Source organism: Bradysia coprophila (genome assembly GCF_014529535.1).
Source record: "Bradysia coprophila strain Holo2 chromosome IV unlocalized genomic scaffold, BU_Bcop_v1 contig_144, whole genome shotgun sequence".
Lineage (NCBI taxonomy): Eukaryota > Metazoa > Arthropoda > Insecta > Diptera > Sciaridae > Bradysia > Bradysia coprophila.
Window position 1 is genome coordinate 2418874 of NW_023503373.1, and position 12678 is coordinate 2431551.

The 12678-nt window shown below is 34.1% G+C and overlaps 1 protein-coding gene across 1 annotated transcript in view; it reads right to left on the reverse strand.

Annotated features, from left to right (window-relative positions):
- Nucleotides 1-12678, reverse strand: part of LOC119071187 (dipeptidase 1-like) — a 116620-nt gene that overhangs the window by 71790 nt on the left and 32152 nt on the right. The window contains exon 2 of the mRNA XM_037175961.1: nucleotides 7130-7174. Within this exon, the coding sequence (XP_037031856.1) occupies nucleotides 7130-7174 (45 nt within the window). The remainder of the gene's footprint in view (nucleotides 1-7129; nucleotides 7175-12678) is intronic.

The following is a 12678-nucleotide window of genomic DNA, read 5'->3' on the forward strand; positions in this document are numbered from 1 at the left end:
CCTTGACTGATGAAGTTGAAACATTCTTTTTAATTTCAAAACTTCATTTTCTGAGTTAAGGCCAAAAAATGTATAAGCCCAGACACACTGCAATGAATTAAAAACGAATGTAAAAATAAACAATTGAAGGCACAGTGTGTGAGATAATACCACGGAAAATGGGCAAGAATCGAAAAATATTTGGTCTTTTTAACTATCATATGCATTTTGACTACTGATGTGAACATAAAATGCAAGAGCCCATGTTCATAAGAAATCACTATATAGTCAAGGGACCTGACCCACCCAAGACGTAATCATTCGCAATATTTTCCAGCTATGAAGTCATGAACTCATCTGCGAACCATATCTCAAGAACTTGATTCTTCAATTAAGGAAATAACAATTTCGCAAATCGGTTCAGAACTACCAGAATGACGTAAGACCCTTGACTTAACAATCAAGGGAATTAAACTAAACATGTTTTTTGACAAAATATAAATTAAATGTAACACAAGCCATTACAAAAACGAGTTAGATTTAGTTTATGGTCCACCTATTTCAATTGAATTCCGGTCTATGTTTCGCTTCAAATCTACAACAGTAATAAATGAAACAATCGAGCGTTACAAAACATGTAAAGTCATCATGAAAACATACAACATTTATTGTCATTCCAATTACTAACTGAATCCTGTACAGTAGGGTGGTCCAAAAGCACTTTGTGTGACTGGAACGGGTCCCTCTGGCAATTGTGAAAAGTAATAGCGAAGATCGACATGAAAAAGTTGGGGATTTCAAAATAAATAATATTTCGTATTGTAACAACAAACTTGACAAAATTGAAGCAAACTTAAGTAATTTTTACGATTTGTATTGAAAAATTAAGGTTTACCTTGGGGCGTCGTAGGCAGAGTTTACAATATCGATATGTGGAGTCATAATGCTTTCTGCAATTTTTGGGCTCTTGTGGATAAAAATGAAAACCATAGAAAGAAAAACAACTAAATTAAAGGCCAATTTGGAGCCGATTTCGGGAGGCTTGCATTTTGAGACAATTGACCGATAAATCCATAATTACCAGGGATAACAAGCCATTCCATAATTACCCGATAACAAGCCACTAAACAATTTTTTATACAAATTTGAACCACCCTAACTGTACAGTGAGTATGTGTATACTGTATATACCCAAAAAAGAGGCTTCAATAAAAATCATATTCAGACTGAAGCTCTGATTTGTAAGTCAATAAATTTAACTTGAAAGAAAGAACAAAAAATCGGAAAATATCAGCCACGTTCTAAACTTGCTCATGGATTTTTTTTTCTCTCGTCGGGCAAATCTTTCTCGGTGATCTTATTAAAATTTCATTGGAAAATGTAGAGCCTAACAAAAAGGGAGCATTTTATCTTATATTATTCACGTGTTGAACAAAAAAAGTGTGTGTCGGTTCTGTGTGTATATCTTCCCATGGTAAAAAGGAATACGAAAAGGAATATTTTGATTACTCGAGTGAAAATATATGTGTGGGTGGTTGAATGGGGGCTATGGTAGCGAAATTCTTTTTGTCTGATCTCATTTGAATATCGTTATTGATGGTTTAGAGATTCTCCGAGATTCTGTTGTCCGACGTAAACGCTTTTGTTGTATGAGTGTATGTTTTTAAGGGAAATGGGAAAGAAAATATTAGATGGGAGCATGAACCATCAAAATCCAGTAATTACATAAATTATCAAGTAGATGGTTAAAGAATTATGTGAACACAAGTTGGGATTGAACGAGAAGCTAGATAAACATTTAATTTTCATTTTCCATTTTGTATTTCCTTTCTGTTCAGCGCTTGTGTTATGTGTACAGTGTACACATCGTTCCATGTTCTTCAAAGAAAAATTACGTTGTTGAACTAAAAAGAAACACGCAAATATCCAAATATCACCCAATTCATAAGCGCGACGACACGGTAGCTAAGAGAAACGTGTTTATAAAATAATTTATCACAGTTACTCTTCATTATCTTAGTGAAAAATCTAAAACGAATAATTTCTCAATAATATTCCTTTCAGCATTTCAGACACTCACTACTTTATCATTTTGTAAGCTGAATATGATAATTTATGTACATTTAATCAAGACGATTAGAATAATTTAGCTAAAATTTTAGATGAAACAAGAAATTATTCATGGAAACTTTCATAATTCGCTGGCAAATATTTATCTGGATGTCAGTTTCGTTAGACTTACAAATAAAGAAGGATATAAGTTAAAACAAATGAATTGTTTTAACAGCAAATTTTGTTTACTATTGACGTTCTGTAGCCAGTAACTAAATATTTTGCTATACTCTAATCCACTTAAATACCAAATCCAGCGAAATCCAGAAACAAACATACGAAAGGTTAACATTATTTAGTGGATTTGTTGTGTGGAATTGTATAGTTGAATACCGTTTCAACAACATCAAGTCCCATGGTTGTATTGTTATTTTCAGTATAAATACGAAATTATGAACAAGCCAACATTCATCATATTTATTTAAGTAGTTTGTTTTATTAAGTTATGGACTTTACGCTAAGAATGACAAATATATTCAATTTAGAATAAAACCCAGTGTGTGGTTTGGTTACAAGTAATGGCTGGCTGTCACTATATACCAACTGGTTGTCCATGTTCTCCATATCTCAAATATATATATTGTTTATTATGTCTTATTGGATGTGTCATTTGCTCCCGATATGGGTCTGTAACTTTTAGGATACAGTTCAAACAAATCATTCCACAAAAGAAACAAACACTGTATTGGCTTTCGTATCCATTTAGTTCATCAAACAAAGCCAATAATTTATCATTGCCAAATAACAATAAAATTGTACTCAGAATCTCTTGGTTTATTCGGTCGCAACAACAAAGTCTGTAAAGGAATCGAGTAAGTAACTTTATGAAAGGATTTCTAGAAGGTTGCACTTAAATGACGAAGGCGTTTTTTATTTGGCAAAACTTTTACTGAATGAAGTTTCCATCAACATAATTTGACCGGGCATTTGACCTGCTAATTAGAATGGAAGTGTCGAGATAATTCAACATTGGGTTTGTACCTTTTAGGATTGCTATTATTCATTTATTCAATTGTCTGAGTACATTTTGTTCTGTTTTGGTTTTAAGAGTGCTCCGTCGTTCTTATTAATTTCTAAAGCTTGTAACCTAATCGATAATTCTACTTTCTGTGGTCTAAGTATTTGCAGCGGTTGATGCGAAACCTTGTACTTCATTAGTTGAAACATTGTTTTTTTTAGTAACGACATCAGCCTGAATTCATCGATGTACATATTTTGTCGCTTAGACCCCTAAATCAAAGTTTTATTAAGTAGATACTACTTTAGTGCACAAGACAAGCTTTCATAAGGCAAATAGAATCTAGTTGATAGTTCCGTAAACGATGTCAACTCTATGCCGATGTATCTGGTCGTCAGTCATCGCTGTCGTACCGATAGGTCTTGAACTACTAACACATCGCCATGTTCTTACTATTATTTTGATCTCTGTATAGCATAAAAAGGACATGTTTTCTTAACTCCTCAGTCCGTATATGACAAAATCTATTTTTCTATTCGAAGCTTTTGATATTTTATCTGTCGTCTTTGATTCCACTCTATCAGATAATATATCATCCAAGTCACTTCTCCGCCTCTGCTTGCTTGTCTGCTTGATTCATCAATCAATATTTTCCCAATGTTTATATATACTTTATACGTTATCTTAAGTCAGCTTCGAGGGCAAACCATACAAGAAAAAATACTTAACACCCGAAATAATTGAAGTAGCAAACACAAGTGGTTTTGTGTTTATGTCAACATCGCTTTTTCTTCTGTAGCTGCGAAAAGAAACACGACACAATAAAAACACTTAAAAATGCTATCAACTTAACAAATTCAAGGATGATTTCAAAAAGGATAATTGTGTTAAAAGACATGGTTCCAATTATATTGTGATTGGAAAAATATTCCAAGATTGGGTTAACCTAATCGAGTTACGCTAGTCCAGGAAGTGGAAGATAGATAAAAGTTTTCAGTAATTAGATTGTTTGTTGGGGTTTATCTGATTCGATTTGTTCATCTTCTGGTAGGGATAATAGGATAACGAAGCCATTTAATTTTAAGAAAATTCGTTGAAGTCGATTCTCATATCTATATGGGATTGGGATTGGGAAAATCAAAAATAGCGTTTTTATGATAAAAAAAGAGCAACGTAATCCAATTCAATTTCAGGATGTCTCCAAGGCATTTTCTTGAGATTTAAAACAATATGCTTCTTTATTGAATTAAATTGTTACTTGTACATCCCCTCAAATCTCTACTATTGTCACATATTTTTTCGTTCAATTTCTACAAACCGATTGCGAACGTATCTACCACATCTCTATACATACGCCCCTATATAAATATGTTTAGGTGTTCTCAATTCTATACCAACAGGAAAAAAGTTATTTGTATAAACTTTCCATTTCTTTACAACTTTAAAAGAACATTTCGACTGCCAGTATTCAGCAATTGAGCGAATGAAATATGCCAATTCTTTAAATTGATTTTCTTGTCTTTGAATTTGTGTAAGGACTTATTGCCAGTATATATTTTACAAACCATATTTTATTCGCACATAATCGCAACTCAATACTCTTTTCTACCCATGAAAATTTATTTGCCGTCTTTCTGACTTTGAAATGATTGACTAACAAAATTGTAAGAGCTCGGTAAAAAAAAAAAGATGAAAAAAAAATTGATTGCGATGTTCGTCTAGCATTTAAAGTAAATTATATTTGAGTTCCACTCGCAAATTCAATTTTAACAAATACCCATCCTCCAGTATGTGATGATAGAAATATGCGATTGGTATAACAAACGAAGTTTGCTGGATGCTTCAGAAAGTAATATTTTTTTCCTCGACAATTTTAGTATCAGACACGATACTCGGAGGCAGTGCAAACAATTAAATAAACTTTTGTTGGAAATCGTCCCAAAATGTTGACAATGAGCGAAATATACATTAATGCCGACGATCCCTAGTCACACAAAGAGTGAAAAATCATTTTGCCAATTCTCACCGGACCGAAAAATTATTTTGTAATTTCATTTTTTGGTACACATTTAATATCAAATTATAAATAAATTTAAAAAGCAAACAGTGCGCGCGCTCATTTTATGGGAATAATTTAATATCGAGAACTGAAAAATCAAACCAACCGTGTTTTCCCGTTGACGGAAAAGTGATGTTCTATAAGTTATATTCGACAATACACCTATCCTAAAGTATAGTTTCCACTTAAAAAGAGCACTCCGTTTAGCCTCCGTTTACATGACAGTTGTAAAATAGAACAAAGGAACTGTCACGTAAACGGAGTAAAAAATTGAAATAAATTCAATTTCCACTCCGTTTGCGTGACAGTTCTTTTGTTCAATTTTACAACTGTCATGTAAACGGAGGCTAAATGGAGGCTAAACGGAGTGCTCTTTTTAAGTGGAAACTATACTTAACAACAATCACCAATAATTCTTAATTGAGGTTCTAAGTTGTGTATTTGACAAGTGGGGAATACAGCTTCCCCTTCGGGTCGGGCTGTAACACCCCACTTATCAAATACACAACTTGGAACCTCGTAAGTAAAATGCTTTACGTGATTAGGCAATGTAAATGAAAATGAAACATGCCGTAACACGTAAAATGTTATATTTTCCATTAAAAAGCCAATAAATTCAGTTTCAGTAACATGAATCTAACCACCTATGTTGTATACCATTTTCGGTAAAGCTTTGACAAACATTGACCCCAAATGTTGCATACATATCAAAATACATATCGAGTTAAACACCCAGATCGCTAAACTATACAGTCTGTAATAAATTATTACTAATAATTACAATAACAGATAATAATGCGTACTATACGTGTACCATTCCCTGTAAAAATTAATTTGAATAAAATATCCCTCCATGATATAGCTGAAAATTTTCTCATTTTAGAAATGAATGACGGAAACTTTCGTTTGCAATAATTATACATAAAAGCACTCAATCACAATCTGTTCGGTATAATCCAAACACTGGATTAATAATGACATAATCATTTCGGTAGTGTATTTTACTTCATTCGGCAACATAAATTGCGCATAAACGGCGATATAGAGCACCGGAAATGGTATTGATGAGAAACATTTTTTTGGTTTAGATAACCCATCAGCTACATAAAATATGCGCTGGGGTGTACAACACAGAGAAACTTTCGATAAAAAAAGGGGTAGACGTCGAAGTAATCTATACCACTAAATATATAAAGATTGGTTGATATACGAACGAGTATAACGTAGAAAGGAAAAGGTTTAACCAGTACAAGTTAATCGACAGAAACCGGGTGGTCGACGGTGGGTGTTTCATTATATTACTAGCAAAAATGTACGATATACCATGTGAACAGTGTGAGAATAAAAGTGATAACGATGATGGACATTTAGTTTATAGCATCGGGAGGCCGATCTCTCCACCAACAAATTAGGTACATTATGAAATGGAAACCGTTTGGGGATAAGTTCAATCAAGAGTTTATGTCGATATGAAAACTTTTTGGGGAAGCTAAAGGCTCCTCTGTCTGTATGTGGATGTAATGCCGTAAACGAAATTATGTAATTTGAAATTAACTTTGGTTTTGTTTTCAAAATGAATTGCCTCCGCCAGAGATGGGTTCGGGTACATGAACATCACACAACGAAATAAATTGAAGCCGGAAAAAAAAATTTATGGCGCTGTTGAGAATTCATTTTAAATCTTGTAATTTAGGCTTAAGAAAGTTTTGATTAGCAATGTTTTGAGGGTATAATGTTCGGCATCATGGTAAGATCAGCATTTTAAGATGGAATAATTTGTCTTGTTGCTTTCATTATGCTTTCTTTGGAAATTGTTATACAGCACCGTGTAAAACAAAGTTCGTTCGACTGTCGCTTTGAAGTATTCAAGGTATTGTCATGATTGCTCATAGACGCTAAATTTACCGAACTAAATGCGGTAATTATCCTTGATAGCAATAATTTTATGCTTGTTCTTTGGCGAACTCATCATCGCTAACGTATAATTTGAAGTTAAGAATTTATTTAAAAAAATTTCTTACCTCTACATTCGTTCTTGTAGCTATTAAAGTCTCTGGGAGGCTCACCTGTAACAAAATATGTTTAATTAATACTTTTCTCCATGTTACGAGTTCGTTTTTCTGGCTTAGTTTGATTTACGTATAGCAGAGTGTGACGGTTTTTTAGCCCCGTACGAAGTACGAACGGGCTTATAGGATTACGATGCCGTGTGTAATTGATGGAATTCGAAGCAGACGGTAAGGGCAAAGTGTTTGCCTATGTTCATAGATAACGAATTCGCAATAAAAATTTTGTCTGTCCGTCTGTCCGTCTGTCCGTCTGTCACGTCGATATCTTGAGTAAATCAAATCCGATTTCAAAAATTTTTTTTTTCCCTGAAAGGTAGTTGAAATAGTGAGGCTAAGTTCGAAGATGGGCGATTTTGGGTCGACCCTCCAGAGCTGGGGCCCCATAAGTGCTTTAACGTTTTCCAAAGATTTCTCTGGCCATTTAAAGGCTACACTTGTAAGTGATACATCAAATGAAAGGTATTTACAATACCTATCCACAATAAAAAAGTTTATGGAAATTGGATGACCGACTCGTGAGTTAGACCCCTTGGTGTGAACTAGGTACAGGGCGGCAAGCCGTTTTTGCTTGTAGGTTAGTCATATTTGAACGGATTTAGATGGATTTTGATTTATTAGATAGGTATTGACCGTACCAATCAGGGAAAAAAAAGTTTATGAAATTCGGTTTACCGGAGCGTGAGCTAGGTCTCTTGGAGTTAGCTTATATGTGGCTACTCGGCCGTACAGTGAAGGTGGTGTTTTTTGTTAATATCTCGAGTAAAATTTAACCGAATTTCATGAATTTTTTTTTGTTTGAAAGGTACTAACGAATGTAAAGCAGCCGTTGTACTTTCCACCTCCTAACAAAATGGCCGTCGGCCGCCATTTTGGATTTTTGTAAAATCAATATAAATAGGTGAAAATGATAATTCCAAAATCACTGATCAGTGGGAAGTGTAGTTTGTGTTACTTTTGAAAGGAACGTCGTACGGGGCTTCGTAATTGCGCTATGCGCAATTTTTAAGACGTACACATTGCATAAGAATTTTACGACGTTTACGGGCGCAATAGGCTTACGGTAAGAGTAGGGCGACGGACGAAGTAGGGTCACGTGCGCAATAGATGTACGGGTTTGTACGGGGCTCAGTCGCAGCAAACGCTCCGACTGTTCTGACGGCTCGTTTTTTCAATAAAAAGGGTTTGGTGGGTTAAGGGATTTTATACCAAATAATTTACACTGTGCCCCGGATCTTACTGTCACCGATTTAATTCTATATTTTGAGTTTTTTTAGCAGCAATTTATAATTTATCCGGTATATTTACGTTGATTACCAGTTATTTGTTTCAGGTGAATTTACCACCTGTTCCACAAACAAACAGTCTTTCCAAAAAGAAATGTCCATCTTAAATTACTTTACTCTGTGGTGTTCTTCTTCAATAAAAACATGTTACAAAATTTTCGTAACCACGGCGGACGTACGTCTGTCGTGGTCGTATTAGGATTATGAAACAAATGATAATCTGTCTAATAAGTTTAATGTAGCAAAAAATATGTTTGCTGCGGTGCAAATAGAGAGTTTATGGTGGTGTACACAACGCCACCATTCTATTTGTGAGATTTGATTTTAATCAATTGTTTTACAAAACAAAACAGAACTCCTGTACTCATTTTACAAATTCTTCGAATCGGCTGGCTTCCAGAAACATTTCACTGAGTAGGAATTTAATTTATTTATTCAAATACATTCCGATTTAATCATTGAACATTCTAATGCTTTATCTAATAAGCTTATCCCTTTTCCAGATAATGATTTTCTAATATTTGATTAAAATTGTATTGAAATTTATGCTCGAACAGTTTTCTCAACAACATTTTTTGTACCATCTGAATTCTAATTTATTTTCTTTTGGATTTTTTTTTTCATCAAATTATAAAACAGATATCTAACAGACGAAATATTTGCGAAATTTAATTTCATGAGATAAATTACGATTTGCATTTGCTTATGATTGCATAATGTAATATAAAACATCTTCGTCTCGGCGCTGGCTTTCTCCATGAAACCTTTCACAAATTCACCTACTGCATTTATGATTTTGCTCAAATTTGTAATGAATTGTGGGGACAAATCCTGTTCTACTTCATTAAAATGTTTAGGGGAATTTCTTTCATTTTGTTCATCTTTATACTCGAGCGTATATCCAGTGAATATCGAGTATATTTCAATTGAATAAATTGCGTATAAATAGCAAAGCTTTGACAACCGTCACCTGAAAATAATTAAATTTCACCTCGACGGCTTTTGGTCAAGCAAACTGACAGTGTGTAGCGAATGAACTCAGGATCCCGGCAATTTAGCCGTTCCGTCGTTCGTGCGCTGTGAACCATTTCCAATTTACATTGTATCAAAATCCATCAAATTATAATTTAAACACATCAATGCCTTTGATTCAATGTGTGTTCAGATAATATTTACGAATATATTTCGACTCTAAAAATAGACTTACAGTCAGAGCCAGTAAAATTACTGCTGAATTTGCTTCAGTTGATTTTCAGCTGATCCACACATACAAACAAAACTGTTTATACGGTTGAAGCTGATGCACGCACGTAGGAACGGTAAAGCCGTATAAAGACGTATAAACAGTTTTGATTGTTTATGTGGATCAGCTGAAGAAGAGCTCAAGCAAATTCCTGCTGAAATTTCACTGCCTCTAACTGTGCGGGAGTAATTAATTTTAGCAACGACGAAACATCTTCTATAAGCTCTTGTCTTAGATATTTGATATTACACTTTCCTTCCGCCAAAATAAAATCAATTTAAAACAATAATATTTCCCACATGACTACACGGAGAATATTTTGCCAATGCAAATAAGATAAGATAATGTATACCATAGTGATGATATAATGTTTGGGATTATGCATACATTTATATATATATATATACTTTATAGATGTGTATCCTCTTACGACTTACGCTAAAGAATATGCTGAAAAGAAGTAAATTTATTTTATATTAAAAATTTTCCATTTTACCATTTTATATTACAAACTAGCACTGTTTCCCGGCCTTCGGCCGGGTCGTACTGTTCCCAGTGTTATTTATCAAAATAAAGTTTCCTCACTTGGTTAAATATCAACCCTATATGTCGTATTTAAAAATTATTATTACAATTCTGGCTTCGCGTTCCGAAATTTAATTCTACGCTTATCGTGTTTCGAGATTTAACTCTACACTTCCAGCTTTCCGGGATTCCACTCAAAGTTCTTGCGTTCAGAGATTCAACCCTACGCTTCCAGTTTTCCAAACTTCGAAATCGAATTCTACCTTTTTAATGTAATCATAATCTCAATCCTTAGTTTCTTTTCTCTTTCAAAATCAGCATTTTCATTAATTATCTCTTTCTTGCTTTCCTTTTTGCTCTCTTTTAATCACACAAACGAAAATTATCAACAATCATTTCTTTAAGTAAATTCTAGACTAAACAAAGTTTCATCGATTAAAATGTACAAGTACGCAATGTTTGATTTAGCAGTTAGCTATAGCATTTTCCATCAAATGAAATAAATTTTTTTCAATCACATCGGCTTTCCTTTTTACCTCTTATTATTATCCGCACTTCATCCTCTAGTTTTAGGCTTAATTAAAAAGATTAAACTTTCTGTCTTCTTTTGAATATTTCAACTAACGAAAAAATATGAGGCCGCCATGTTGCTTTTCCTTTTATTAAACTCATTCATGTTTTTTGTTCTTTAATCAAACGCTCCGGAGACCGTACGCCATTACAGTTAATAAAATCACTTACTTCGTTTTATTTTTCAATATCACGAGCGGATCTTTTCAGTCCTACTCGCCATAGTAATATCAGGTAGGAGGTAGCAGTGATGCCGCCGACTTGACGCCGCCGTTTTAGCCGCCGCCGAGGTATTTTGTCCCGCCGTCGCTGATGATTTTTACCGGCTGCAAGTCGGCGTGACTTTTCAGCCATATAGATTTCAAAATATTGCAGTTATTGAGAAAATAAAGAAATTAATCAAGGTTCAAGCAAAAATGAAGTGCTATTTTACTTCTCGATTTCTTTACATGTTTTCGAAATAATATCTTATGGTGGTTGAAAATACCACACATTTGGATGTTTTGAGGGTCGCTTTTTTTCAGAATTGATGGTAATGTTCACCGAGTTAAAAATCGTATTTTTAAGAATGTAAACACAAAATTGTCATTTTCTACGACACGAAACGTAACTTAAACTTGTTTGAGAAAGATTTGAGGCTGCCAGATTTTATCGTTTTGATATGACATCCTTGCAAAAAAAATTGTCAAAGGGGTAAAATTGAATATTGCGAGGAGGTGGCACCAATGTTTTTGTATGCATTTATATTGGATGATGACAATAGTTATAATTCTATGAAGAGACGTTTGGAAAAAAGGTCTTAGTTCCGGAGACATTGAGACTTTAGTTTTTCCGATGGTCAGTGGCCAAATAATTTTTTTTCGAATTAATACTGAGACAACACGTAAGCTTGAATACGGTTGGTGTATGCAGAGCTAAAAGCCTACGGCCGTTACCTTTTCAACGGTGAAGGGTATAAACACGCCAACAGAATTGTTATCCAATCACGAAATCTCTTATGGCAGCGATTTTTCAATAGTACTTTCTTTACAGCCTTAAGCATTTCTCAAATAAGTTTAAATTACGTTTCTATCTAGTATCGTGTCGTAGAAAATGCCAATTTCAAATGCTTAAAAATACGATTTTTAACTCGGTGAACATTACCATCAATTCTAAAAAAGCAACACCCAAAAAATCGAAATGTACGTGTGGTATTTTCAATCACCATAAGATAGAAAAATGCAGTTTATTTGACGATTTATTGGTGGGGTACAAACACAATACTCAGATTCTGAGTCTCAAAAGAAAATTAAAAAAAAAAATTTAAATCGGCTCAGCCGACCAGTGACAGCCAGCCGTTTTGACGCCGCCGTTTTCCCCGCCGCCAAGCAATTTTTGACCGGCGCACGCCGCCGATCCCTTTTCGACCGGCTAACATTACTGACAGGTAGGATGCGTAATAATACACGTGTAATTGGTAGTGATTTATCAGTAGAACTGAATATATTCTGTTTCTATTCCAATTATATATCAGAAAATTATAAAAAGTTTTAATAAGTAATACTTATTGTATACTCATTGTATACTTATTAAGTATACAATGAGTCCGATATTTCCATTTGTAACAAGTTGGTCAATGGCTAGTTCAAAAGTTTCTTGTTTAATATTAAAATTTACTCAAGTAACCGTGATATCAGGCTAGGCCATCTAGGCCAAGTTTTTTTTAATAACTCTCAATTCAATCCTAACCTTAAAAACTAACTACCCTGATATTGACTACATCACCACAAACATGACTAAGGATCCGCAGGATTTAATCGATTTTTTCTTTCAACTTCCATTTTTTGGGTCCGCCGCGACGCTACGCGTCAATTATGTCTATTCTTTATTGAAAGCTAATA